The 25,900-nt window shown below is 64.9% G+C and overlaps 2 protein-coding genes across 5 annotated transcripts; one reads left to right on the forward strand and one right to left on the reverse strand.

Annotated features, from left to right (window-relative positions):
• Positions 1 to 157: 157 nt before the first annotated feature.
• PHLDA2 (pleckstrin homology like domain family A member 2) lies at positions 158 to 1,214 on the forward strand. The gene is given in 2 exon segments (NM_001076521.2): positions 158 to 659; positions 922 to 1,214. A coding segment is annotated over 1 exon segment (429 nt). The 5' UTR covers positions 158 to 219; the 3' UTR covers positions 649 to 659; positions 922 to 1,214.
• Positions 1,215 to 3,221: 2,007 nt separating this feature from the next.
• SLC22A18 (solute carrier family 22 member 18) lies at positions 3,222 to 24,972 on the reverse strand. 4 transcript variants are annotated; one of them, NM_001434723.1, is made up of 11 exons: positions 24,441 to 24,559; positions 22,056 to 22,224; positions 20,142 to 20,239; positions 19,103 to 19,263; positions 18,596 to 18,728; positions 11,504 to 11,622; positions 11,049 to 11,156; positions 10,029 to 10,129; positions 5,721 to 5,822; positions 5,417 to 5,537; positions 3,226 to 3,454 (listed from the first exon to the last, which is right to left on the reverse strand). In NM_001434723.1, the coding sequence occupies exons 2-11, from the start codon at positions 22,197 to 22,199 to the stop codon at positions 3,267 to 3,269; spliced, it is 1,275 nt and encodes a 424-aa protein (NP_001421652.1). In that variant the 5' UTR covers positions 22,200 to 22,224; positions 24,441 to 24,559; the 3' UTR covers positions 3,226 to 3,266. The 4 variants fall into 4 exon arrangements, with proteins under 4 accessions (XP_059738769.1, NP_001421652.1, NP_001421653.1 ...); NM_001434724.1 differs by lacking the exon at positions 24,441 to 24,559 and adding an exon at positions 23,091 to 23,245; XM_059882786.1 differs by lacking the exon at positions 20,142 to 20,239 and having other exon boundaries at positions 3,222 to 3,454; positions 24,441 to 24,972.
• Positions 24,973 to 25,900: the final 928 nt, after the last annotated feature.

The following is a 25,900-nucleotide window of genomic DNA, read 5'->3' on the forward strand; positions in this document are numbered from 1 at the left end:
CCCGGGGCGAGGATGCTGTGTGCAGCCCCCGGGCGACCGCGGCGGGCAGGGAGGGGGAGGACGACGGGGGGCGGGGCCGGGGGCGTACCCGGGGCGGGGGGGGCGGAGCGCGCCAGGCGCGGCCACTATAAAGGCGGCTCCCACGCCGCCGGAGCGCATCACTCGCACTGCCATCCATCGCTCGAGCGTCGTCTCCCTCCAACCGTCAAGCTGGCGAACATGAGGAGCCCGGGAGAGGTGCTGAGAGAGGGCGAGCTGGAGAAGCGAAGTGACAGCCTGCTCCAGGTGTGGAAGAAGAAGCGCGGCGTGCTCACCACCGACCGCCTGAGGCTGTTCCCCACCGGCCCCGGCGCACGCCCCAAGGAGCTGCGTTTCCACTCCATCCTCAAGGTGGACTGCGTGGAGCGCACCGGCAAGTACGTCTACTTCACCATCGTCACCACCGACCGCAAGGAGATCGACTTCCGCTGCGCGGGCGAGAGCTACTGGAACGCGTCCATCACGCTGGCGCTCATCGACTTTCAGAACCGCCGCGCCATGCAGGACTTCCGCAGCCGCCGCGAGCGCGCCGCGGCCGCCGCGGCTGCAGCGGCCGCCGCGGCCGCCGCGGAGCAGGAGCCCGAGGCCGGGCCGGGCGGCCAGCCCTAAGTCCCACGGCGGTGAGTGCCGGCAGCCCGCTCCCCCGCGGCACGCGGTGGTGGGGGAGGACGATTTCGATCTCTGACGTCGGGTGGAGGTCCTGCCCCGTCTAGGTGTAGAGAGGGGACTGGGTGCCGCGCCATCGCGGCGCGCCTCGGGCGCGCGGCAGGAGATGTCGCTTTCACCTTCGGTGTAGGGGCCTCGGGAGACCAACAGGCTGGACCCTGGCTGGCTCAGCCCCCGGGCTCGGGCACAGCTCCCTGAATCCTTCTCTCTCCACAGAATCATGCCAGCTGCACCATCGGGAGCCCAGAAGTTGTCCGGGGAGACAGGAGCCCCGACAGCACCCTATTGCTGACCAGGGCAAGGATATAGCCCGGTGCTACTCTACTTCACACACAATGACCTTTCCGTGCTGATTCACTGAGCCTCCAGAGTCCGCTGTGCGGGCAAGCTACATAATTAGCTACCTGTGTATTTATTTCGATGGTGCCTGTTGATCCAAACCATCTGTCTTAACGTTTGTACTCCACCACCATTCCAATAAAGCACTCGGTTCATTCTCTTTTCTATCAGCCAGTGTGTGATGCTCTGAGCTTTCTGTGGGAGGGGAGTTGGTGGTCCCTTCAGTGGGTGGTGTTGGGGGGAGCAACCATCCCAGGTGTCGGAAGGGCAAGGAAACGCACTTTGAGTGCTCACCGTCATCTCCCAGACCCTGGTCACCCTCTCCCAAGGTGGGGGAGTGCTCCCTGGGGGCCCTGGCTCACTCCGGGTGTGAATGGGGAGGCTGGGACCCTGCTTGCCGACCAACTGGCCCTGTGTGGCCCTCGTGCCTCCCCATCCGAGTGGCTCTTGCATGCCTGACCTCACCTGCCCCCTCCAGCCCCGTCTTGCTCATGTGCCCATCCCTGAAAGGAAGCCCTCAGGCCTCTGACTGCCCACCTGCTACTCTCCTCTTAACCCTACCCCGGGCTGGACCAGCTGTCAGGCCCTGCTGGCCCGTACCTGACACGTTGGGCCAGCGAGGCGGCCAGTGCTTCTGGGCAAACGGGAGAGTGGTCTGCGCCCTGGGCAGGAGGCTGAGGCCTCCAAGGGGCCCGGGATGTGTCATCAGGAGGGAGGTCTGAGATCTCTGACCAGTGGGCAGCTTCCGCCCTTCCAACTCTGGAAGTGGGGTATCCAGGGTTGCCCCCCAAGCCTTGGGATGGGGAGGGGACATGTGTCCCTCCACCTAGAAGTTCTGTTGGTGATGAAGAAGCCAAGGATGGAAGAACGAGATGGGACTCCGATCCTGGCCTGGCTAGGGCACCTTCACGTCGCCTTTGGGGCTGGAGGGAGCCAGGTGTGGGGCTGGGAGATGCCGAGGTGGGGGCAGTGAAGGGCCCCAGTTGGGCCTTAATGTCGGTCTTACCCTGGACTGGGGTGGGGGCCACCATCACAGGCCTCCTGACTCCCTGGGTTGCTGGGGTCAGGCTTGGCGGGGGTGTAGTCCTGCTGGGAGGCTGGGTGCTGGGTCCAGAGAAGAAACCATTCCTGCGATGAATGTTTTCCTCCACAACAACACTGTGAGGCCCCAGGGCAAATGGGAGGGGGCTCCTCCAGAGAGGAGAGGCCAGCTCCAGGGCCCCCACTGACCTAGGGCCACCTCCATCCTGCGCCACCCTGGAGACCTCTCCCGCCAGAGCCTCTGGTGGATGACGCAAGTCAGCGAGCGAGGCCCCGGTGCCTCGCCAGTTCCTGGTGGGGCTCACGGGGGGCGGGGTCTGACCTGAGCTCTGGGGCTGGGAGCGTGTATGTGTGCTTGTGTGTGTGTGTGTGCGTGCGTGTATGTATGTGTGTGTGTGTGAGAGTGAGAGCGTGCACAAATGTGGATCTCGGCTCTCGGAGGCTCCTCCAGGAAGGGCCATGGAATATTCCAAGTTTAATAGCTTTTGTTAAAAGTAGCCTGTGGGGGAAGGGTGGCCTTCCTGGTCTCAAGGGCGTCTGCAGACACCCGACAAGGTTGTCCTCTCCACGCTGGTTCTTGGCGCGGCAGGCCTCCGTGTCTGCTGCCCTTTGCCATGGGACTTGGGCTGGAGGTGGGGGGCGGCGGAGGAACAGCTCCCCGGTTCTCAAGCCTGGAGGCCTGGCTCTCTACCTGTTGGGTTCCCCAACATGAAATGAGGGTTCTCTTCTTCGAACTCTCCCCAAGTCTCAAACGCCTGACCTTTTAAAACGACCCTGTCCTCTTTCCGTTCACCAGTGGAAGCAATTTCAAGGGCTATGGAGGGTGTGCAGGCAGAGTGTGCTTGGCGAGGGGTCGGCACTGGGGCTGCGGGTGAGCAGAGAGCTCCATCTCTAGGGACGCGGGCAGAGTCGTCTGGACGGCAGCAGGAAGGACTCCTTGCTGGCCTGGGTGGTGGACTCCAGGGCCAGGACCCACCTCACGCTGGGATGCTCTTGGGTGATTCTTCTCTCCCTGGACCCCTGGGGCCCAGCTGCAGGCCCTCTCCTCCAGGAAGCCCTCCAGCCTCCAAAGCGGCACCCCACCCCCTCCCTAGACCCCCTGTCCAGCAGGCAGGAGCCTGCAGAAACCAGGCTGCGAGAGGTCCCGAGGGAGTTTATTGCCAGTCTGCCTGGGGCCAAGGTCATTGGGCTTTGCCCATCTTCCGGGGCACAGGCTGCCTCCAGAGGACCAGGAAGACGATGAAGTTGACGGCGAACTGCACGTGGCCGAAGACAGGGACGCCGAAGCCGCGGTACAGGAGGCCGCCCAGGGTGGGCCCCAGGGTCCGCATCAGTGGCTGCACAGAGGCGCAGAGGCCCAGCATGGTTCCTGAGGCGGGGGAGGGTGGGTCAAGCCTGGCCTGGCCAGTCCCTGAGCATCACTGCCCCAGCGGCCCGAGTCCTGGACACGGCCCAGGTCTCCCTGTCCCCCTGTCCCCAGCTCCGCACCCCAGCTTGCTCCACATGGCCTGCCTGCCGGTCTGCTCCCTGCAGGCCATGCGTGGGGAGCACTGCGGCCTCCGGATGTGGTGCCTCTGCCCTGCTCCAGAAAGCGCCCAAGCACAGGAGGAGCCTGGGAGCAGGGCCCCAGGTCGTGAGCCAGGCGCCACCCCTCCCAGTCTGCCAGGGACACAGCACCCCAGCCCAGCCCAGCCCAGACCGGGGAGGCCCCCATGTGGGGGCTGGGCTGGGGTGTAATGTGGGCCACGATACACTCCAGGTCACCCCCATGACCTTTACTGCCCTGGAGTGGACTGGAGGGAACACCCCCACAGGGCGGAGGGGGGGAGGTTCAGGTGCTCAAAGGGCGCCCCCTTCTTTGCAGTTGCTCCCCAGGCTCACCTAGCTGCCTGCACCCCTTCTACCTGACCCCCCTATCTCTACCCTCCCCTTGTAAGCTGTGCCCTATGAGGGCCACCAAGCAACGTGTGCCCACAGGTCCAGGCTGCCGGGTCCTCAGAGGCTCCTCTCTGGCGCTGGAAAGCCCCGCCCGCCTGTGGACCAGGTGGGCGTGGCCTGGCGAGGCCCCGCCCAGGCTCAGGGCCCGCGTAGGGGGAATTTCAGAGCAGCCCCTCCCACCGCCCACAGGCCCCGCAAACACCAGGGAGCAATTACCGCCCCCTCTGCCCTCTCCAGTTCCCAGGCTGGCGCTGGGAACCAGCTCTGGCTCCTTCCGAGCTAAGAGGTGGTGCCCCTGGCAGCTGGGTCCGCTGCTCTTGCTTCTTTGCAGGCCCTGCCCTCATCTCTCCAGGTCTTCCCCTCCTTCCTCCTCCTGGCCTCTGGGCAGAGCCGGCTCACTGCCTCCAGGAAGCCCTCCAGGACCAGTCTAGCCTCCCAAGACCACAAAGTCACAGATCTGGGGGGCCCTGGGGGTTTCCAAGGCAGCCTTGAGGAGACGCCTTGTCCGGCAGCCTCCCCACTGTCAGCGGGGACTCTGAATCTGTCTGCCCCTCCTGGACACGCAGGTGGATGGACAGAGAGAGGGTCAGCTGGGGCCCTGAGCTCTCTGGCCCTGCTGCTGTGGAGGCCTTTGACTGCAGCCAGCCCACAGGAGCCCCTGGCCTTGACCAGCCCTATGCACAGGGCAGTGTGGGGCGAGAGCCTGGGGAGCATCAGGTCCAGGGACCACCCCCCAAGTCCGGATTGGAAATTCCCCGGCCTCCAGAAGGAAGGCGGGCTGCAGAGTGGGATGCGGGGGTGTGTCTGGGGGGTGTCTGAGCCCCACTGGGAGGCCCAGGGGCTTCTTAGACTGAGGCTGCTGTGAGCTGTCAGTCACTGGTCCCTCGGGAGGCACCTGAGCCTGTGCCGGCAGGGACTGGGAGGTGTCCCCATGCTGACCCCACCCTCTCTGGCCTCCTGCCATTCTCTGTGCCTGGCCCTCTTCCTAACCAGCCTCCGCAGCAGCCTTTCTGAGCCTCACCCCACACCCTGGCTCAGCTGGGGCCAGCCTGGGATGCCATCTTTCCTCCCCTTCCTAGTGAAACCCTGTGCATACTTCAACCAAATCAGATGCCACCTCCAGGAAGCCCTCCTCCCTTCCCCCAGGCTGGCCTGGGGCTGATCAGCAGGGCCTGGTGCAGGGCCTGGTGCAGGATTCTCACCTGAACCCTCTTGTGGGCCGCCACCCCGACCCTGCCCACTCAGACCCCTGGCCACCCATCCTACCCAGTGCCCACTGGGTCCCAACCCAGGGCAGCTGCTTGGCCCCAAACTGCTCATCAAGCTCCCCAGAGAGCAGCGCCGGGGAGCCCCCCAGGGCCTGCCCTTCACCCAGCCCGGGGACCTCACTCACCTGTGTCTGAGGTCGAGACGGCCTTGGTCAGCATGCTGTCGGTGACCACGTTGAGGGCACACATGCTGAAGACCAGGCCGGGCATCAGGAGGCAGAAGTGGAAGACGTTGGCCATCAGTGCCTGGCGGGAGGCAGGTGGAAGCTGTGGTGACTGCAGGGGTCGCCCACCCCTGAGGTCCCTCTGCGGTGGTCCTGGGTGGGAGTTGGGGGCAAGAGAGCCTCGGGGCTCAAGTGCAGACCAGTGGAGAGGTCCTGGGACCCTGCTCTTTTCAGGGATAGTGGGATGGAGGGGGGGGTCTCTCACCATAGCCAGTCCCACCACGCTGAAGACCAGCACGCTGGCCCGGAGCAGGTCTCCCTCGGAGAAGTGGCTGCTCAGCCGCCCAATGACCAGGCCCTGGATGACCTGGGTGAGGGCGAGAGAGTGGAGGTGGGCACAGCCGGGCCTGGGAGGGCGTCTGGGCTGTGGCTGACTTGGGGGCCTCCCCTGCTGCCCACGACCCCTGGGCCCCTGACACCAGCCCCAGCAGCGACAAGGCACAGGGCAGAGGGGTGAGCCTGCAACTCCCATGATGGCCCCAAGGTTCTGGGGAGACAAGGCCTGCAGCCTGGGGGTCTCACACACGTGCACACACATGCATGCACACACATGCACCCACCCATGCACATACATGTTTCACATCCAGAAATAATTGCATCTCTGCTGTTTCAGGTGTGATGAAAGTCAAAGTGTTAGTCGCTCAGTCGTGTCCGACTCTGCAACCCCATGGACTGTAGCCTGCCCCAGGCTCCTCTGTCCATGGGATTTTCCAGGCAAGAATACTGGAGTGGGTTGCCGTTTCCTTCTCTAGGGGATCTTCCGGATCCAGGAATCGAACCTGGGCCTCCTGCATCCCAGGCAGATTCTTTCCCATCTGAACCACCAGGGAAACCCTGAAAGGGCCGGTTAACTCCTGACAGGGATGGGGAGGCCGCGACTACAGGGTGAAAAGCTCACAGTGTGGCCCTGAGTCCAGCCCTGGGGCCCTGGGGAGCCCCCTCCCATGTGCCCTGGCCCACCACCACACTCCTCGGTTCCCTCTCGGCTATCTGGTCTGAGAGCTGGGAGCTGCCACAAATGGGGAGGCTAGGGCACACAGGGGCTGGGGGTGGAAGGGGCTGGACTGGGACGTGAGCCCAGGGCCCTGGTGGCCGTGTGGGGTCCTCCAGCAGCTGGCCCTTCCGAGGCCTGGCCCTGGAAGGCAAGCGCCTCGGCCACCACCTACTGGGGCCAGGGTCCAGGCCAGCGGGCCACTACTCCCACGGTGACCGGATAAACTGAGGCCCGGGGTCCCAGAGTGGGGTGGGGTGGAGCCCAGGCTGGTGGGCTTGTCCTGAGCCTGGGCAGGAGAGGGGAGGGCCACAGGCTCCCCGAGAGACCCCTACTGTTGCTCAGCTCTCCACCTCCAGCTTTGTCCTCCTTGTCCTGCCCCCCACTGCCCCCCACCAGCTCAGCCCCAGGGTCAGCCAGCCAGGGGCTGGGTTCAGCTCCCCTTCCTGCCCTCAGCTCCTCCCCATGGGGGTGGGAGGAAAAGCCCAGAGCGGGGACACCCTTGACACCTGGGATGTGACTCAGAGGACAAGCCCAGCCCACAGGCCGTTCCCAGGCCGGGGTGAGGCTCCCTAGCTGGTCCGTGCCTCTTCCACCAGGCAGGCAGGAAGTGCCCAGGGGAACCGTGAGGCTGGAGCAGCGCCCACTGGAGCTGGGGGTCAGTGTCCCGGGCTGGGCTGTGTGACCCGGGGTGGGGGCGGGTCCAGCCCCATGGACCAGGAGGGAGCCCTCTCCTTGCTGCCTGCCTGGCATCATGAAACCGTCTCAAACCACAACCAAGGGTGTCCTTAAAAAAAAAAATCCCACTTTCACGCTTGCTTATCTTCATTTTGTTTGTTTAAAGGGAAGATCTACTTGACAAGTTTCTTTTAGTAATTGACACCCCAGAGGAAACCAACAAACCAGGAGAGATTGAAATCTGTCTCCACTTTTCATACAGACCCCGAGACCAGGACCCTGATGCGCTGGGAGTCAGCTCTCCCTTTTCCCATTAACTTAAAAAAAAGCCTAAGCTTTCCTGCCGTCCAGGTTATTACCTGAAACCAGAGTTAGTGAACTAGTAACTAGAGTTAGTCAGAAACTTCACTTTCTCCCAACCCTCCCACATGGAGACCCTGTCCGCTCACCCAGCCCACTCCCTGCCGCCCTGGCCCGCGTGGCCACCACCTCCCCCAAGGTCACACGGGCACAGGCACACAGTTGCCCCTGCCCACCCCTGCTCTAACACAGCCTAGGGGCGGGGGCAGCCAGCTGGTAAGACCACACCCGGCCTCCACAAGGCCCCACCCACAGCGAGTACATCAGTAAATCCAGGTCCTTCTTGGCTTTGCAGCCTACCCCCCATGCAGGCCTTCAGAGCACAGTCCTCTCCCCTCCGGCCGTCCGAGCCGCCCCAGGGCCTTTGCACCTGCAGCCCCTCCCTGCGTGAGGCTCTCTCCCTCCGGGCCTCTCCCTGGGCCGGGGGAGAGCCCCCAGCTGGCTGGCCGCCCCACCGAAACAGCAATCTCTGCCTTGACAAGGGCCCTGATTCTCCTGGGTTTTGTCTCCCCTGACCCACCAGACGCCTAGGTGGTGGGGGCTTGTCTCTGTTCCCCCTGCAGGGCACATGCTGCATCCCTGCAGGGGCCTGAGGGCTCAGTGGGGGCCCCCCCAGGAGGGACAGAGGGCTGCAAGTGCCCCCCAGGGGAGGAGAGTGAGTGCCATCCCTTCCACGTTAGGACCACGTGGGCTGTCCTCATTGAGATCCCAACCCCAAGGATCCCCACACACAGGGAGCTGGGAGACGCAGTGAGCCCCTTGGGTGGGGCAGGAAGAGCTTTGCCAGGGCAGCTTCAGCAGCTGCGGGTTCCCCTCCCCGGACCCCCGGTGACCAGCCCTACCCTGGATGGGATGGAGGTGACAGAGGCCCTCTCTACAGACACAGCTCAGGGCCTCAGCTGCCCCTACCTTCGCCTGCGGGACTGAAGGCCTGAGGCCCGGCACCCAGCCGCTCTGCAGGCTCCCCCTCCCCAGCCCCCTCTTCCTGGTGGGCCTGGGGGAGGGTCCCTAGGCTGCACCCAGGTTCCCCCACGCCCACCTGTCCACCCCATCATTACAGGCACCGGAGCCCCGAGCCCATCACGGCAGGCCCACCCTCATCCTGCACCAGGCCTGAGGCTATCAAGGTCTGTCCCTGGGGGTCTCAAGTGGTCTGCCGACTTCAGCCAGGGCCTGGCCTTGGTCTCCTGGCCTCAGGGAGCCCAGGACGAGCTCAGGCCCCTGGAAGGCTGGGAGCAGCTCTTTATTTTACTTGTTTAAGATATATATACATATATATAAGTTTTTAATTAAAAAAATGTTATTCATTTATTTTTGGCTGCAACACACACATGCGGGATCTCAGCTCCCGCACCCAAGGATCCAACCTGCGCCCCCTAGAGTGCAAGCCTGGGGTGCTAACCACTGGACCGTCAGGCACGTCCCGGGAGGGGCCGGTTAGAACAAGGCTCCACGGCCCCCAGTTCAGAGCATCCGTGTTACTGTGGTTTTATGTTTATCTATTTTCCCCCACCAGCCTGGCGCTTCCCAGTCCACGCAGCTAGGCCCACGGCGGGGTGGGGGCCAGCCCCTCCCCGGAACGGCTATTTCAGTCCGGGGTCCAGCCCAGCCCCGGGCCCAGAGGCTCGGGCGGCAGATGGCCTGGAGGTGCGGGACCGCCACCCGCTTCCGGAGAGGTTCAGCGCTCCCTCCGCTGCCCGCCAGATCCCAGAATAGCCCCTCCCGCGCGCCGGCTGTCAGGCAGACGTCCCGGGGGGCGGCAGGCACGTCGCCACCTGTCCCCGCCACGGTCGCACCGCCGGTGGGCAGGCGCGAGGCACACAGAGCCCAGCCGTTCTCCTGGTCACGCGCCCCCCACGGGGGTCCACTCCCCACCCCCGGCTGGCCTGGCACCACCGGTACCCAGGTGGACGCGGGGAGGGCCATGGGCCTCTGACGTGTTTCCTGATGGGAGGTTGAGGGCTCGCCAGCCCCCAGTGCGGATGAAGCTCCCCCCCCTCTCAGATGGGACCCCCCGGGCAGATGGACGGGCAGAGAGTGCGTGCGTGCGTGTGTGTGCTAAAGTCGCTTCAGTCGTGCCCGACTCTGCGCACTCTGGCCATTAGCTGGCCAGGCTCCTCTGTTCATGAGATTTCCCAGGCAAGGATGCTGGAGTGGGTTGCCATGCCCTCCTCCAGGGGATCTGCCCGACCTAGAGATCAAACCTGCGTCTCCTACGCCTCCCACATTGGCAGGCGGGTTCTTTACTGCTAGCGCCATCTGCAAGGCTCGGGCAGACAGGGCACGCGGGTGCAGACGAAGCTGTGGGAACCGTGAGCAGGGAGAGAGGGGACGAGCCAGAAGCGAAGGTGGACGGGGCACCTGAAAGGTGGGCATGCAGGATGGCTCCCGTGCTGCTCAGAAACCGAGGGGCTGGTCTGTGAGGCCCTGGGACCCTGGCAGTGCCGGGAGCCCACCCACCCGGTGTGCCCGGCACCCACTCACCATCTGGAGGACCCCGAAGAAGGACATGAGGTAGCCGGCCTGGGCGGCCTCCAGCTGGAAGAAGTCCATGGAGATGATGGAGAACATGACCATGAAGAGCCCTGGGCGGGTGGGGGTCAGGGGTCAGGGGTCAGAGGTCAGGGCTGTGCAGCCATGCCTGTCTACCCCCATGACAGTTGGCCCGCCGGGGCACCAGGGGCCTGCCCGCGGCGACCAGCTCAGGAAGGACCGACGCGAGCCTTCCCCAAGGTCCTCCCTGGTGGGTCTGCCCCACGGGGCTGCCGTGGGCTGTGAGTGAGAAGGTGCCCGGAGTTGCCCTTGCCCGGGGTGGGCAGACCCCAAGGCTGTCTGGAGAGGTGAGGGGATGGGAGACCGGGGGGCCCGGGCATGCCCGGTGGGAGGGTTTGGCCCCAGAACTGAGGTCGATGACCTGGGTTCCCATTACTGTGCCCCCCTGAGCGTCCTGGGGCAGGTGAGCTGGGAGGGGCTCCCCCGATGGCAAGGGCAGAGCGTGTCTGCAGAGGAGGGGCTAACCTTTTAGCACCCACGTGGGAACGCCTGAGCACCTGTGAGCGAGGCCTCACGGTTGTTCTCTGCAAGGCTCCCTGGGTGGAGGACCCCCGACACAGGCTCGGAGGGGTTGCTCCTGGGCCTGATTGCTCAGGGGTGTCCCCAGGCCCCTGAGAAGGGATGCAGGGGTGGGCAGAATGCGTGTGTCCCCCTGCAGACCCACTGTCTTCTCTCGGACTGTCCCAAGAGGCCTCAGAAGCCACTGGGCAGGGCAGCGAGAGCTTTCGTGAAGCAGGGGTGACTGGGGCCTGAGGCGAGGGGGAGACCCTTGGTCTGTCCTCCTCCTGGCCCGAGCACCCAGGCCTGCACCAACCGGTGGGCTGCGTCCTCCCTGGGACGGATGTGGGCCTGGGGCTCAGGGGGTCTTGGAGCACGAGAGGCCGGGCAGAGGAAGGGCGGTGCTCCAGCCGCGGACCCCGGAACTCCCGGCCACCCTGGCCCCGGACTCACCTATGGGGAGGCCGCAGATGACCTTGACCAGAAACACCGGCAGAACGCCTGGCTGCAGCAGCAGGCGGGTGATGGCCTTCAGATCAAACACGCTGGCCTTGGGTCTCCCTGGGGCAGGCAGAGGGGCCGTCAGCCCACCGGACAGCGGCTGAATGTCCCCGGCCCCGCGGGCCCATTGCCCGGGGCACAGCCCCTGCCGCCACGGCTGCTCTGGCTCGCCATGGTCTTGGCAAAGTGTCCCTGAAGGGAGGGCTGGGCTGGGGGAGCGCGGGCCCCAGGTCCAGGGTGCTGGCTGCTGGGGGCGGAGGGCTCACGCCTCACACTGGTTGCATCCCCAGGGGGCATACCTGGGGGCTGTAACTGGCCAGGTGCGTCTGGTAGGGACGCCCCGCTGGGACACGCCTTGTGTGCACCTGGACCAGTGTACCTCCTGGGGCTTACCTGGCAGGGCTCACCTGGCAGTGTGGTCTGGGCGTGGGCGCTGGCCCCCTTGGTGCTGGCTGGGATGCAGGTGACGCTGAGGAGGGCTCCCAGGAGGGTGACCACGAAGGCCACAATGACCGGACACTGAATCCTGGGGGCAGCGCGAGTGGTCACAGGGGCTCAGGCCCCAGGCCGCGCAGGCCCCCCGGCCCATCAGCCGCACTGGGGCGGCGCAAGTGGTCACAGGGGCTCAGGCGCCAGGCCACGCGGGCCCCCCGCCCCATCAGCCGCACTGGGGCGGCGCGAGTGGTCACAGGGGGCTCAGGCCCCAGGCCGCGCGGGCCCCCCGGCCCATCAGCCGCACTGGGGCGGCGCGAGTGGTCACAGGGCTCAGGCCCCAGGCCTCGCGGGCCCCCCGCCCCATCAGCCGCACTGGGGCGGCGCGAGTGGTCACAGGGGGCTCAGGCCCCAGGCCGCGCGGGCCCCTTCCCCCCCCCCATCAGCCGCACTGGGGCTTGGACAGCTTGTTCTCAGCTCTCGCCCCACCCCTCCCACCTCCCCCGGCTTCGGTCTGGAGGGCGGGACACGGGACCCTCAGGGCGCATTCATTAGGGGATGGGTGAAGGAACAGACCCTTCCATCCCTGGGGGTCTCTGAGGGTGGGCGGCCATGGGGGTGGGATGCTGAGCCCCAGAGGGGCAGGGGCAGGGGCCTGGAGTGGGCAGCCACAGTCCTGGGGACGCACGGCTCCCAGCCTGTTGAAGGGTGAGAAGGCTCCCGAAGGACAGGGTTGCTGTGAGCCCTGGGGGCCGTGTTTGGGGAACGGAACCCAGCAAGGGGGATGCCCCCCAGACTCCCCTGGACATCCCTGGCAGCGCCAAGAGTCCCGCCCACCCTGGGGAGCAGGACACTGAGGCTCCTGGGGGAAAGACCCGGTCCCCAGAGCCCTCTGGCCTCCGCCTCGGCAGGACTGGAGGGGCTGCCCAGCATGGAGGCTGAGAAGGCGACTGTTGGTTGCCCTGGGTGACTCAGGAGAGGCGCAACACTGGCTCACGGTGAGTGGGGTGCCAGGTGGCACTGGGGCCGGGGCACCAGGAGCGGCTGGAGATACTAGCCCCGACGTGCCCAGTGGGCCAGGACCTGGCTTTGAGTCTCAGCCCCACGCGCCCACGTGGAAGGCCGTGGGACCCCCATGGGCCCATTTGTGTCTCGGGGGCCGTCAGCCCTCCCTGCTCTCCTGGGGCAGACAGGCCGGCATTTAGTGGGTCTCAGGAGGCCCCACTTCCAGGAGGGCGTTGGGCAGGCTGGGCCCGCAGGGTGGGGGGCCTTTGGCCCCTAAAGACCCAGGACACAGCCCTTAGGGCGCCTGCCCACCTGCCTGCGCTCCCACCAAGGCCGTGACTCAGACTCTCCCCTCGGCTTTCACTTCTGAGGGTGTGCTTCCTCTCCGTGGGTCAGCGCAGGGACACTCCGCCTGTGACCTCCCCAAGGCCACACAGGCAGGCCTCTGCCTCCAGTACCAGCCAGGCCGTGCATGTCAGCCAGGAGCAAGGGCGCTGGGGCCTGGCCCTTCTGACTGTCCCCTTTTCCTCCTGAAGGCTAGAGGAGAGAAACAGGAGCTTCTTACTGAGCCAGGCTGCGTGGACCTCCAGGCCTGGGCATGGCAGAACACCCTGCCCCTCCACAGCAGAGAAAACTCCTACACATCCTGCAAGGGCCCTCTCTGTGAGGCCCTGCCCGCCTCCACAGCAGGTACGTTATCCTCTGAAAAGGGCTTGCTCTACTCCAGGGCCACTATCCGCCCCCCAGGGCGGGGGGGCCTGGGTGGGACCCTCCTCTGAGACCCCCATGGGCCAGACTGTGGACCAAACGGACGACAGCTGTCCTGGCCCAGACCCCATCAGTGTCCTGGGAGAGGCTCCCTGCGCCCTCAGACAGGGCAGCCACTAGCTGCCCCTGACTCTCCTCAGACTTCAGACAGAGGACTCTCCCGCCCCAACTTCAGCACAGGTGCCCACACGTGCCCACACGTACACATGCACAGCACCCCGCGGAGCCCCAGGGAGGACGGGGATCTCCTCCACGTGGGATCAAGGAAGCCCGTGGGGACTCCATACCAGAGAGGCTGGGCCCTGGCCACCCTCATTCCTGGGCTGGGACCTGCCGGGGCTCATACCACTGGTCAGGGCTGCAGCGGGCCCTGAACCCCACCCCTCCCCACGGGCCCGTCTCTGGTCCCCCGGACGACGCCACCGCCCGGGATGTGGAACATTTGAGCTTTCTGGCTGCTCAGGCTCCGGACAAATGGGTGTGTCCATCGGCTGCCAGGTGGGAAGGGTCAGAGGACCCTGGACGCCCCTGGGAGAGATGTGGGTGGGTTTGGACCCCACAGCCCCCTCCCCGAGATGGCAGGGACACCCCAGCCCTGGTAGCCAGAGAGAAGGGCCTTTTCTTCAGGACTGTGGCCTCCGAGGCCCACACGTCACCGCTCTAGGCCTGCCCGGGCAAGGACAAAGCCAGCTTTCCTTGCCAGAGGCCCCGGAAATGCGTGAGGGCAGAGGCGGCCACTTAGATGGTTATTTTGGGAGGCTGGTGACAAGCGAGGGGTGGGCAGTTGGGCCCCAGGCCCCTTCTCTGGGGGGTTCTCTCCTGTCCCGTGTGGGGTGGCCAGTGAACTGAAGGGGCATGGGGCTGCTGGCAGGCCCCGGGAAGGTGTGGGGGCCCCTACTGCCCGGGGAGCCTGGGGTGTCCTGCACGCGTAGCGCTCTCTGACTCCCCCGGGCAAGACGGCAGAAAGGCGAGTGGAGGACGGGGGAGCTGCCCATGGTGGGGCTTCTCAGTGGGGACCCCCTCCTGCCTCCTGCCTCCATTCGCCGGTGCTCTGTCATCAGCACACCCCCCGAGTCTGCCTCCGGCCCGGGCACCTCTGGGGTGCAGCTCAGGCAGGTGGGGCTCTGGGCCGTCTGTCCCCTGGCTCACTGGACCGTTTTTATTTAATACAAACTGGGTGTGGGCCATGAGGCAGGCAGGTTCGTGTCTTTGTCCACTCACTCCCTCTTGCTTTCGGTCGGATGGGTTGACGGGAGACCGAACATACAGACCCTAGAGACCCTCGAAGGCCCTGGGTCGGACTCAGGGCACCGAGTGCTCTGTCCCTTCTCGGTGGCTAGCTTGCTGGGTGACCACCTTTCCTCAGATGCCAGTGAGGGCTGGGCTCCCAGGGGCCACCCTCCCAGGCGCCTGCTTCCCGCCGGGGGATGCCTCTGGAACCGGCCATGGCTGGTCGCGGCTGCCACGGGCACTGGTCAAATGTCAGCAGCCACAAAAACACTGCCTTTCATCCTTATCTCAGGGCCTGGAATCTGCCGATCTGACCTTATCGGGCGGTGGGAGGCCTGTCCACCTGCTCACCTCGTGTGGGCTCTGCACACTCATCCTCTCTGCCCGACACCGTCCGACTCCCGCCCTGATCTGAGGTGACCACTCCTCGTGAGCTGGAGCTGCCCTCCCCATCAGCTCCAGGGCTCCCAGCGGGGGACCGCTCCCGCCAAGGCCCCCCTCAGGGCCTCCTGACCTGCGCACCCCAGTCCTGTCCCTCCTGGAGGGGCCTGGGGTCAGCTGGGCCCAGCTTCAGGTGGAGCCTGGCTATGAGGGGCCTCCTGGAGTCACCAGCCACCCGGTCTGAGCTTGGGGGGAGAAGCCCCCTGTCCTAGCTGAGCCCTGGCCACCGCACTGTGGGTGGAACTGTGTCTGACAATGGATGCCTTAAGGGCCACCCCTGACTCAGCCCCCCTCTGGCTTCAAGTGCCAGAAAACGGCCCTGAAGCCGTGTCCGGCCTAACCCTTCGTGGTCCAGCCTCTGTGCCCGCCAAGCCTCTGCCCAGGCAGGTCCCCAGACAAGCCCCCAGCTCCTTCCGCCTTTGCGCGGGCTTTCCCGGAGCCCTGTCCGGCCGACAGCTCTAAGCTGAGGTCCAGCCCCACTAATCTCAGCCATTAGCGCCCACCTGTGGACCCCCGAGGGCCTGACGCACCAGGGTCCATCTGCAGGGCCTGCACGACCCCTGGGTGGGGAGGCGACACGGCCTCGGCGAGTCAGGGCAGGAGGCAGTGGGGCAGGCAGCCTGGCTGCCCCGAGTCGCCTCAGAGCTGCTCAGGGCAGCCCCGGCGTCTGCTCATCAACCCGGGTTTTAACTGGGCTGGGAGCCTTCCATCAGCAGGGTGAGGGCTTCCCGTCCCCTCGTCCAGGGGCCAAGGTATGGTCCTGGGGGAGACCAGCCTTCCCAGGCCTCCAGAAAAGGAGGGGGTCACACTGACCGAGTCACAGTGCCCCTTGGGCATGGCGTGGGACTGGGATCACTTAGCGCCCAGGAAGGCTGGCCAGGGACACTGAACCCAGCTTGGCCTGACCTCTAAAGTCTGTGGCTGGAGGCGCTCCCAGCCCCAGCTTGGATAAGTAGCATGCCCGGCTGGGTCACCTCTAGGGGGACAGAGCCCTTGGGTGCTGGCCTGCGGGCTCAGTGATATCTGTGACTGTGGGGCAGCCCCTTAGTGCCTAGAGGAGCAGGGGGTCCTGCAGAGACCCCCACGCTAAGTCTAGCTCGGGCCTGGGGTTGCACTCTCAGCAGCGCCTGACAGGTGGCCCCTGTTTCTCAAACGCCTGAGCTGATCCCCCGGACTCCCCTCTAACTTCGCCAGGATCCAGATGCGGTGGGCTAGGCAGGCTGGTGCTGCCCACCCTGGGGGCACGAGGCCCCCCTGGGGGAGCGGGTGGTGGAGGCCTCCCCAGGCTGCGAGGTGCCAGGCTGGGGGCTCAGAGTCACGGAGCTGCCCCTCACCTGCTGAGTGACTCAGGGCGCAGGTCTGGGTGCTCTGTGGTAGCCAGGCCTCCCAGCCCTGAGCTGCAGGCTGGGCCTAAACCAGTTATACCAGTACCTAGCCCAGGGCAGCAGCTGCCAAGGCCACTTCCTCCCTCCACCTGCTCCCTGGTGGTGGTGGGGGCTGGGGCACAGTTGGGGCCTTTAGGGGCCTTTAGGGCAGGGGAGGCTGGGATGGGCAGGCAGAAACAGCCAGGGAGACCTCACCCCCCGCTGCAGTTTCCATCAAGGGGAAGGAGGGGTGGGAACGCGGCCTCTGCATCCCGCCTGCCCTTGCCGTGGGCTGTGCCGGGAGGTAGAGCAGGTGAGCCTAGCAGAGAGGCCGGACAAGGAGACAGGGGGCCAGCCCCTGCCGTGGGGCGTCAGGGTCCCAGAGGACCCCCACTTCCCGGGGCCTTGAGGGGGTACTGGGAGCTCCACTGAGGGGGGCCTTACCTTCTGTGGGGCTCCGGTTTCCCCACCCATCAAAGAAAGAGCCTTAGACCTTGGGATGGAATTGGGAAGCTGATGGAATTGGGAAGCTAGTGGAATGCCCTGGAAGGTGAGGGAAGGGATGGGGTGGATTTGGGGGCTTCGAGGAGGAGGAGATCAGTCCTGGGTGTTCATTGGAAGGACTGATGCTGAAGCTGTAACTCCAATACTTTGACCACCTCATGTGAAGAGTTGACTCATTGGAAAAGACCCTGATGCTGGGAGGGATTGGGGGTAGGAGGAGAAGGGGATGACAGAGGATGAGATGGCTGGATGGCATCACCGACTCCATGGACATGAGTTTGAGTGAACTCCGGGAGTTGGTGATGGACAGGGAGGCCTGGCGTGCTGCGATTCATGAGGTCGCAAAGAGTTGGACACGATTGAGCGACTGAACTGACTGACTGAGGAGGGGGAGGGGAGTGAGTGGTCTTTCCTGGGTCAGCAGCTACGCTGGGGACAAGGGCAGGTAAAGACAGGAGGGATGAGGGGGCTGGCCCGAGGAGGCCTCTGGGTGTGTGTACTCCGCAAGGTGAGCAAACCTGCCCAGGGCCCAGGGAGGCAGGTGGCCGGGCTGGCCGGTGAAGCTCCGGTCCTGGTTCTGATCCTGACCCGCAGGGTCAGCAGGTGGGGCTGCCCCTGCTCCATCTGTCCTCACTCCCCAGGTGCTCCTTCTCACTCGCAGCCCCTGACCCTTTCTCGTCTCTCCCTGGGCACACAGAGGCCCTCTCTCTCATCCCGGGGCCCATCTACCGAACCAGGCTCCCGCCCACGCTGAGCGGGGAGGGAGGCGGCCCGGTCCAGGGGGAGTCCGCAGTCGTGGGCAGTGGGTCCCGTCCTTGACCCTCAGGCCTGGATACCCCCCTGAATCCCATCTCTTCGGGTCCTCCAGGTGGCTTTTCTTAATTCCTGGCTTCTAACACGAAGTGCTGGGCCCCAGCCCTCCTCTGGAGCAGTTCCCAGGGCTTAGAAACCCCCCACTTGAGAGCACAGCCCCATTCTCCTCCAGCTCAGACCCCCCATCAGTCCACTCGGGAACTCCTTCATGCATCTACCAGGCACCAGACTTACCCTGGTGGGGACCCAACTCCCATGGGTAGCCAGGGTAGCAGGGACCTCAGCGAGGCCCATGGCTCCCCCAGGCCCAGCCCAAGCCCAGGCACGGCCTTGCATTCACACTTACACCCCAGCCACCAGCAAAACCAACCCAGATCCCGCCGCTGCCCTCTGCGCGCCACGGCCGCCCCTGGTCCAGCCGCGGTGCTCTCCCACATGGAGCAGTTCAGTCCCCACCTCTGGTTTCCCTGTTGTGGCCCCAGCCCCCACAGTCTCAACACAGCAGCCAGGTCACCCCGGGCCCCTGCTTCAGGGCTCCACGGCCTGACGCGCTGCCCACCCCTCCTCAGTCCACTCCAGCCTCACAGGCCTTCTCGCGTCCACATGTGAGGGCCTTTGCCTCCCTGGAGGTCCTCCCGCCTGACGTTTGAGGAATCCACGTGGTGTACGGCACTCGCTTGTCTAAGCCTTCAGACCCCGCCCACCGCATAGGCCACGCCCCTGGATGCCCACGCCCACCCGGAGGTTCCAGCTGGTTCCCCTCCTGTGGACTCACCAGGTCAGGGTGCCCATGGGGAAACCAAGGCCCCGAGAGGCGGCGGGGCCGGGCTGAGGGCCTGGGTGGTACAGAGCCGTCACGTCCTTGCTCGTCCGACCCGGTACCCACACCCCGCCTGGCTGGCCAGCCCCAGCCCCGGCCGGGCCCGCGCCCCGGACACTCACCCGCACGAGCTGCTGAGGGTTCCACCGAGCAGGGAGCCGAAGATGAGACCGACGCCAAAGCACAGGCCCAGCCGGCCTAGGGCCGCGGGCCGCTCCTCAGGTGTGGACAGGTCTGCGATGACCATCTGGGCAGCTGGCGGGTGGGACGCAGGCTGAGCCACGCGGACCCCTCACGGAGCCCAGGCCACGCCTCCCCACTGCACCTGCTCCCCACAGGCCACGCTCCTCCACTCCTCCGACCTGCCCCCTCCCTGTCACCCCCCGCCTTACCAGCTGCACCCCAACTTGTCCCTAGGCCGCATGCTCCCCACCCCCTCTACTCAGCCCCGTGGAAGCACAGCCCACCCCGTACATCACCCCTCCATCAGCGTCCAGGGCCCCTGAGGGTGGCGTCTGCCCCTCCCCTGGCTCGGGCCACGCCCACACCAAGCCCCCGCCCCGCCCCCTGCCCCCTCCAGTCCAGCCCTGGGCCCCGGCAACTGGGACATGTTGCCGAGGGCGCCCTACCTGGCAGCGTGTGCATGAGTGCACCGGGCAGGCGCGAGGCGAAGAGCAAGGCCACGCCGGGCAGGGCGGGGATGCAGGCAGCCGCTAGGAGCAGGTAGAGGGCGGACGAGGCCAGGAAGGACAGCGTGAAGGCTGCCCGCGCCCCGTGCTGGTCTGCGAACCTGGGGGGCCCACACCCATGACCCTCACCGGCAGGAGGCAGGGGTGCCCCTCTTCTGCCCCACACCGGCCCCTTGGGAAGGCCGGGGAGCTGGGCCGCAGAAAGGTCCGGGTGCTGTGAGGGTGCGGGAGGGCCCGGGTCCCCGCCTCCCTCCTCGCAGGGCCTGTTTCTCCACCCTTCCAATGCGGCAGTCTTCAGTGACCTTGGGGAGTCTGACCCACTCGGTCACTCCCCCTCTTAGTGAATAACTTGTGGGATGCATGCTTTACAGAAAGCTCTTCCTGGGCGCAAGTGGGGAATGCCCCCCACCCCCAAGACCCCTGCTCTGTCCTGCGTTACCGGGTCTGGAGCCCCTTCTCTCCCACGGAGTGACTCTGAGATCTGACTCCTGCCACACTGATCTGTCCACGCCAGGGTTTGCAGGAGGGTGAGCCCAGCACCCCCAGAGCACTAAGGCTAGTGGGAGTCCCAGTTCCCAGAATTCTCTTTTCCAGAAAAGTTGCTGGTGGAACCCCCCAGCTCAGTAGGGCAGGGCATTTATAGCCACAAGAGCCTCACCAGTTACATCCTCTCTCCAGCCACAAACCAGAGTTAGTGGCGGTTCTGTGTCGGGACACCCTGGGAACAGCGGCTTAACCCAGCACTAAAGGGGCCAAGTCTGAGCAAGCTCCAGGAGATGGTGAAGGTCACAGAGTCAGATACGACTGAGCCACGGAACAACGAAGGGTCAAAGTTCATCCATGCCTCAGGGGCTGCCATCCCTCTAGTGGGGCCCAGTGTGAGGTCTGGGAACTTGGAGTCACCCAGGCCATGACCTCCCAAGGGCAGGCGTGGGTCATCACGGGATGAGGGCCCCCAAACTTCCCCACCCCGCCGTACCTGCCGAACACAGGCCCGCCCAGCAGCTGCAGCACACCAAACACAGTCTGCTGGTAGCCAAAGGCGACCGAGTCCAGGCCCAGCCTCCGAGAGAGGTACTGAAACATAGGAGGGGTCGGTGGGAGGGGCCTGGAAGGCCCCCAGCACCTGCGATCCGGAGTCCTTGGTGGGAAGGGGGAAGAAGGGTAGCTCTGAGCAGCGTGTGAGGTGATCAAGGGTCTGGCTCTGACCGCCCCATGAGGCATCTGGGGTGACCTGTGACCCTGGACTCAGCTGCTTATATCGTAGCGGGGAGCCTGACAGGGCCTCTGGGTCCAGGCTCCAGGGACTCAGAACTCGGTGAGGGCAGCTGCTGGCCCCCCTTCCCTTCTTCGGGATACACCTCAAGGGTGTGAGGCAGACCCCATCTTGCCCTGGCTCAGCACTCAGTTCTAAAAGCCCTTGGACCTCAGCACATCCAGAACTGACTCCCGGTTTTCCTCTAAGACCAGCTCCTGCTGATGCTTCCACCCTTGGGGTGCCCGCAGCCCGTCCTGGCTTCAGCGCCTTCTCCCCTCCAGCACTGATCCCACGGCTGCCCCGGGGCCTTTGTACTGGCCAGCCCACTCCCATGTCTCCTTTAAGGCTTTGTACAGGGTCGCCTTCTTAGGGCAGCCCCGCTGGGCCCAAACCCGCCACGCTCCTCAGCAGCCCCAGGTCCCTCCTGCAGCACAGTCTAATGACACACTGTCACAGGTGTCACCTAGCTCAGGAGCACCAGCGCTGGGGTGCCTGTGGTCCAGTCCGCACTGTGCTCTGCGGTATTCTGAGCTCTGAGGACAGGCACTTGGGGTACCTGCGAGCATTTGTGGAGCAGACACATGCCCCCCGCCCCCGGGAGAGCCGGTGGGAGGGCAGGTGGCACTGGGAGCCCCGAGTTCTCAGGATTTCATGTTCCAGCAGCGGCTCTCTGAAGGGTAGCAGGGCACCTGCTCGGGCCCCTTGGCTGCTAAGGAGGGGATACAGGGCTTGGACCAGCCTGGTGGAGGTGAGCCGGGCTTGGGAGGCAGGGGAGCTGGGCTTGCTGTTTGGCCAGGGACCCCCGCCATGGCTGGACTTGTGACAAAGGCCATACCCACTCCCACACAGATCCGCAGGCCCAGGCTGCTTATGAGAATCTCTTGGGGAACTTTTAAAAGTGGTCAGTGGCTAGGGCCACAGTCCCACCCAGACCAGGCAGACAAGGACCTCTGGAGCTCCAGTCTTCCAAAGTCCACTGGGAGCTGCTGCCCCAGGAGGGCGAGTCCCAGCGGGCCAGCTGCACACGGGGGTGTGGAATGAACAGACAGGAGTGCACGGGGGAGGGTGATGAGTGGGTGGGCACAGTGAGCCATGGGGGCCACAGAAACCCAGGGGCTGCTGGGGGCCAGAAGAGTCCAGACCAGGGCAGGCAGCAGACAACCAGCCGGATTGGTCCCGCCCTCACATCCTGGCTGGGGAGACGGAAGCGATCCAAGACCGTGACATACAGTGCGGGGTGTGGGCAAGCCTCAGGAGGCCGGACCAACCAGGACCGGAGGGGAAGTGACTCCGGGTACCTGGCGGGTGCTAGGGGGAGGGCCCCGCTGCGGGGGAGATCTGCGGAAGAGGGCTCAGCGGGACTAGGAAGTGAGACTAGGAAGTGAGCCGCATGGGTGTCAGGCTGGTGGGTGAAGAGGGCCATGGCCTCGAGCTGGGGCGGGAGCAACAGAGCCCAGGACTTGCTGATGGGGGGCCCAGAGGCACAGTCCCGGGGTGCCTCAACTGGCTCAGCTCCAGTATGGGAAGGGGCCCCAGAGAGAGGAGCCTGGCAGCATCAGGCCGGACCATGGGCCCTGCCGGAGCCAGAAGGAAGGCGAGGGGGATGGGGCAGGCGGCCTGGGGAAGGGTACTCACGGGCATGATGGAGAACTGCATGAAGAGGCAGGTGAGCTCCAGGGCCGCCAGCACGTACGTGAGCAGCACGACCCCCGAGCGGCCCAGGGCGCCCATTCCGCTGGGGGCCTGGCCCTGGCCCCCGGGGGCCCCGACTTTCCGCATGCTGGGCAGGTGTTGCTGGAAGACCCTGCCGGGATAAGAACGGGAGGCTGCAGGAGCGGGCAGGGAGCAAAAGTCCTCCTGAGCTGGGCGAGGGTGCTGAGTCATGGGGCGGGAGGCGGGCGGCAACCAGAGGGCCCAGGGGAGAGGTCGGGGTGCTGGACTCTCAGCGGGGCTCTCCAGCCTCTTGCCGCCGAGTGACCTTGGGCCGGTCTTGCTCTCGGAGATCAAGTGTCCCTCCCCTCCTCGACGGCCGACTCTGGGGATCTGGGCACACGGCCACCACGGAACCAGAGATGGGAGCCTCCTGTCCAGCGTGGGCTGGGCTTAGGGCCTGACTTTGAGATGGAAACTGAGGCCAGAGTGGTCACTGACCGCAGCTGAGGTAGGTGACTCGTGTGTGTGTGAGTGTGTGTGTGTGTGTGTGTGTCGGGCAGGTCTTTAGGCCCCCAGGGCCCCGCTTCCAGCACCCCTGTGAAGCGCTTCTCAGCCGACAGCCTACTTTGCCCAGCTCCTCCACCAGGCCAGAGGGCCTTCTGGAGCATCTGGGGGTGGGCTGGAGGGGCAGCTCAGCCTTCCAGGCCCTCCAGGCAGGGTAGCCAGGCCCTGTCTGCTCCCCACACCCCACCACCAGCTGTAGCCAGAGTCTGTGGTTCCATGGAGGCCTCCACCAAGTTTTGCCAAATGAACACCCAGCTGTACAGTTGGGCCCAAGGGTCGCCTTCAGAACCCAGACCCAGGGGTGGGGAGGGGGGTGACATCAAAGAAGGACCTGGGGCTGTGCCCAGACTTCCCATCCTGGGGTGCGGGGAACTTGCAGGGAGCAGCGGCAGAGGGTAAGAGCGGCCGGTCAGGGGCACCTGGCTGGCAGGGGTGCTGAAGGGAGCTTGGTACCTGCCTTCCCAGGGATCGGCCTGAGCTCCGTCCTGGCGAGGTGAGCCCTCGTGGGGTGAGCTCCGGCCTTCCTGCCCTTCCAGGGCTGGGCTCAGGCCCCGGCCCACTCAGGGTGCCCTGGGACACCGGCAGACTCAGGGTGCCCTGGGACAGCTACCCTCCCAGGGTAGTTCCCCGCCCCCGAGGCCAACCCGGACACCCCGCCCCCCCGCCCGCGACCTCCGCGCTCTCATTGGCCGAACCCGACACGCCCCCCGGCGGGCACCGCTCCGCCCCGTGGCCCTGGACCGGCCCTCTCCTGCTTTTTCCCCCCCGGACTGCCGGGGGAGGCCGGAGCTCAGACCGCTGGAGCAGCTCTGGGTGTCCAGTCTGGGTTTTGGGTGGGCAAGATTGCGCGGAGGGAGGCAGGGCGGGCTGGGAAGGAGAGAGGTGCAAGGAGAGGAAGGGAGAGGGCAATGCCTGGCTTGCCCCCTGGGTGGGGTCTGCAGAAAGCCAGAGGCAGGCAGGGAGACAGATACCTCCTGGGAACTGCTCTTGGCCCCACGTCGCCCCGCAGTTACTGAGATGCTGGTTCTCTCCCCTTTCACACTGCGGCGCGCCCACCAGCTTGGTCAGGGCCATCAGAGCCCCAAAGTATGCAGGTCCACCTGGCTTCAAGCTGTCCTTCCAAGGGACTAGCTCATGCCCCCTTGCAGTCACCCAGAGCCCCTGCCGGAGCCCAGGGAAACACACAGACTCCCTCTCGGGTCACAGTTTCCCAAATAAATGAGCAGAGGTCCACACAGGACTCTGCCTCCCACGACCTGCCTGCAGCTCAGGGCCAGGCCAACGTCAAAATCCATGTCCCCTCCGCCATGCGTTACCCTCAGCTCAGGCAGCTCTCTAACTGCAGGGACCGGGAGCCTGAGACAGGTGGGGCAGGCAGCCCAGGAGCCTGCTGTGCCTGTGTGTGTGTGTGTGTGTGTGTGGGCTCTCAGTTCTGTTCTTGTGACCCCATGGACAGTAGCCTGCCAGGCTCCTCTGTCCATGGGATTCTCCAGGCATGAATACTGGAGCAGGTGGCGATCTTCCTGACCCAGGGATGGAACCCGCATCCCCTGTGTCTCCCGCAGGAGGGTTTTTTACCGCCGTACCACCCGGGAAGCCCTGGTGCCCAAGGAGACAGGCCGAAGTCCAGCAGTTACGCGTGGAGTTGGGGGAGACCCAGGGCCACTGCGAGGCCTTTCTGGGAGGGGCAAGAGGGCCCTCGGGCCTCAGGGCCAGTGGCTCATGCCCCTTCTCCCAGAGTGGGCCTGTGATGGCAGCAGACTTGAAAGGCAAGGGCTGTGCAGGAAGGGGCTGCTTACTCACCTCTCCCTTCCTCCTGCGGCACACAGGACCCGCGGGTGGCACGGGGCTGGCGGGAGCAGCGGCAATCAGATACGGCCTGAGTATTCGTCACAACAGGCTCTGTGGGCAGGGAGCTTCCTGGTCTGGAGGGAGCTGGGAAATCCATTCACTTCACCCGGCAACTGCACTTCCCGTGGACCTGCTCCCCCCACACAGAGCAGTCACAGCCTCCGGCCGGATCTGAGCGGGGCTGGGGAGGAGGGCTTCTGAGAGGAGGTGACACCTCTGCAGAGTCCTAAGGATGAGCTGGAGGTGCCCCCGCCACACACCCGCTGCCTGTGATGGTGGTGAGCCAGGCGTGTGCAGGCAGGTGTGTGTGCACGTGTCTGCATGTGTGGGAGAGGGCAGAGCACACCCAGTATGCAGGATGCACAGGAGGTGGTGCGCCGATTGCCCTGACTGCCATGGAGCCCGGGCTCCAAGCCCACCACTTCGAGAAGGACCTCGAGCTGATGTGCTGATCATGACTGAAGCGGGTGGGCTGGTCAGGGGCGTGTCTGCAGTCCCGAGGAGGGGCAGGCGGACTCAGATAGGAGGTGGTGACGCAGGATGACAGTCTGCAAATCCAGGGAAGGAGGAGCTGCTGGGGGTGTGTGGGTGGTGGCAGTCAGCTGAGAAGGAGCCAGGGTGTGTGCGGGGGCGGGGTCTGCAGGGGAGAACCTTCTGGGGCTCAGTGCTCGAGGGGGTGGGGTCGTGGCCCACACACAGGTGCGGGAGGTGGGGTCTGAGCTGGAGGGGCAATAGCATGTCTCCTGGATCAAGACAGTATTTAGGGCCCTGATGCCGGAAGATCGAAAAAGCCGGCTTAAAACCCAACATTAAAAAAACAAAAACGAAGATCATGGCATCTGTCCCATCACTACATGGCAAACAGAAGGGGAAAAAGTGGAAGCAGTGATAGATTTTATTTTCTCGGGCTCCCAAATCATTGCAGACAGTGACTGAAGCCATGAGATTAAAAGATGCTTAGAAGGAAAGCTATGACAAATCTAGACAGTGTATATAAAAGCAGAGACATCACTTTGCCAGCAAAAGTCCCTATAGTCAGAGCTGTGGTTTTCCCAGTAGTCATGCATGGATGTGAGAACTGGACCATAAAGAAGGCTGAGCACTGAAGAATTAATGCTTTCAAACTGTGGTGCTGGAGAAGACTCTTGAGAGTCCCTTGGACAGCATGGAGATCAAACCAGTCCATCCTGAAGGTGATCAACCCTGAATATTCACTGGAAGGACTGAGGCTGAAGCTGAAGCCCCAGTAGTCTGGCCACCTGATGCAAAGATCTGACTCATTTGAAAAGACCCTGATTCTGGGAAAGATCGAAGGCAGGAGGAGAAGCGGACGACAGAGGGCATCGCCGACTCGATGGACATGAGTTTGAGCGAAGTCTGGGAGATGGTGATGGACAGGGAAGCCTGGCGTG

Source organism: Bos taurus, chromosome 29, assembly GCF_002263795.3.
Source record: "Bos taurus isolate L1 Dominette 01449 registration number 42190680 breed Hereford chromosome 29, ARS-UCD2.0, whole genome shotgun sequence".
Classification (NCBI taxonomy): Eukaryota; Metazoa; Chordata; class Mammalia; order Artiodactyla; family Bovidae; genus Bos; species Bos taurus.

What these genes read in the sequence shown, in the direction of transcription:
- SLC22A18 (XM_059882786.1), bottom strand. Translation starts at nt 24,585, where the DNA reads ATGGATTTCCCAGCTCCCTCCAGACCAGGAAGCTCCCTGCCCACAGAG. An exon ending in TGCAGTTCTCCATCATGCCC is followed by an intron (nt 19,264 to 22,055) that starts GTGAGTACCCTT and finishes TGGGCCCCCCAG; the next exon opens with GTTCGCAGACCAGCACGGGG. An exon ending in CGCCCAGACCACACTGCCAG is followed by an intron (nt 11,157 to 11,503) that starts GTGAGCCCTGCC and finishes TGCCTGCCCCAG; the next exon opens with GGAGACCCAAGGCCAGCGTG.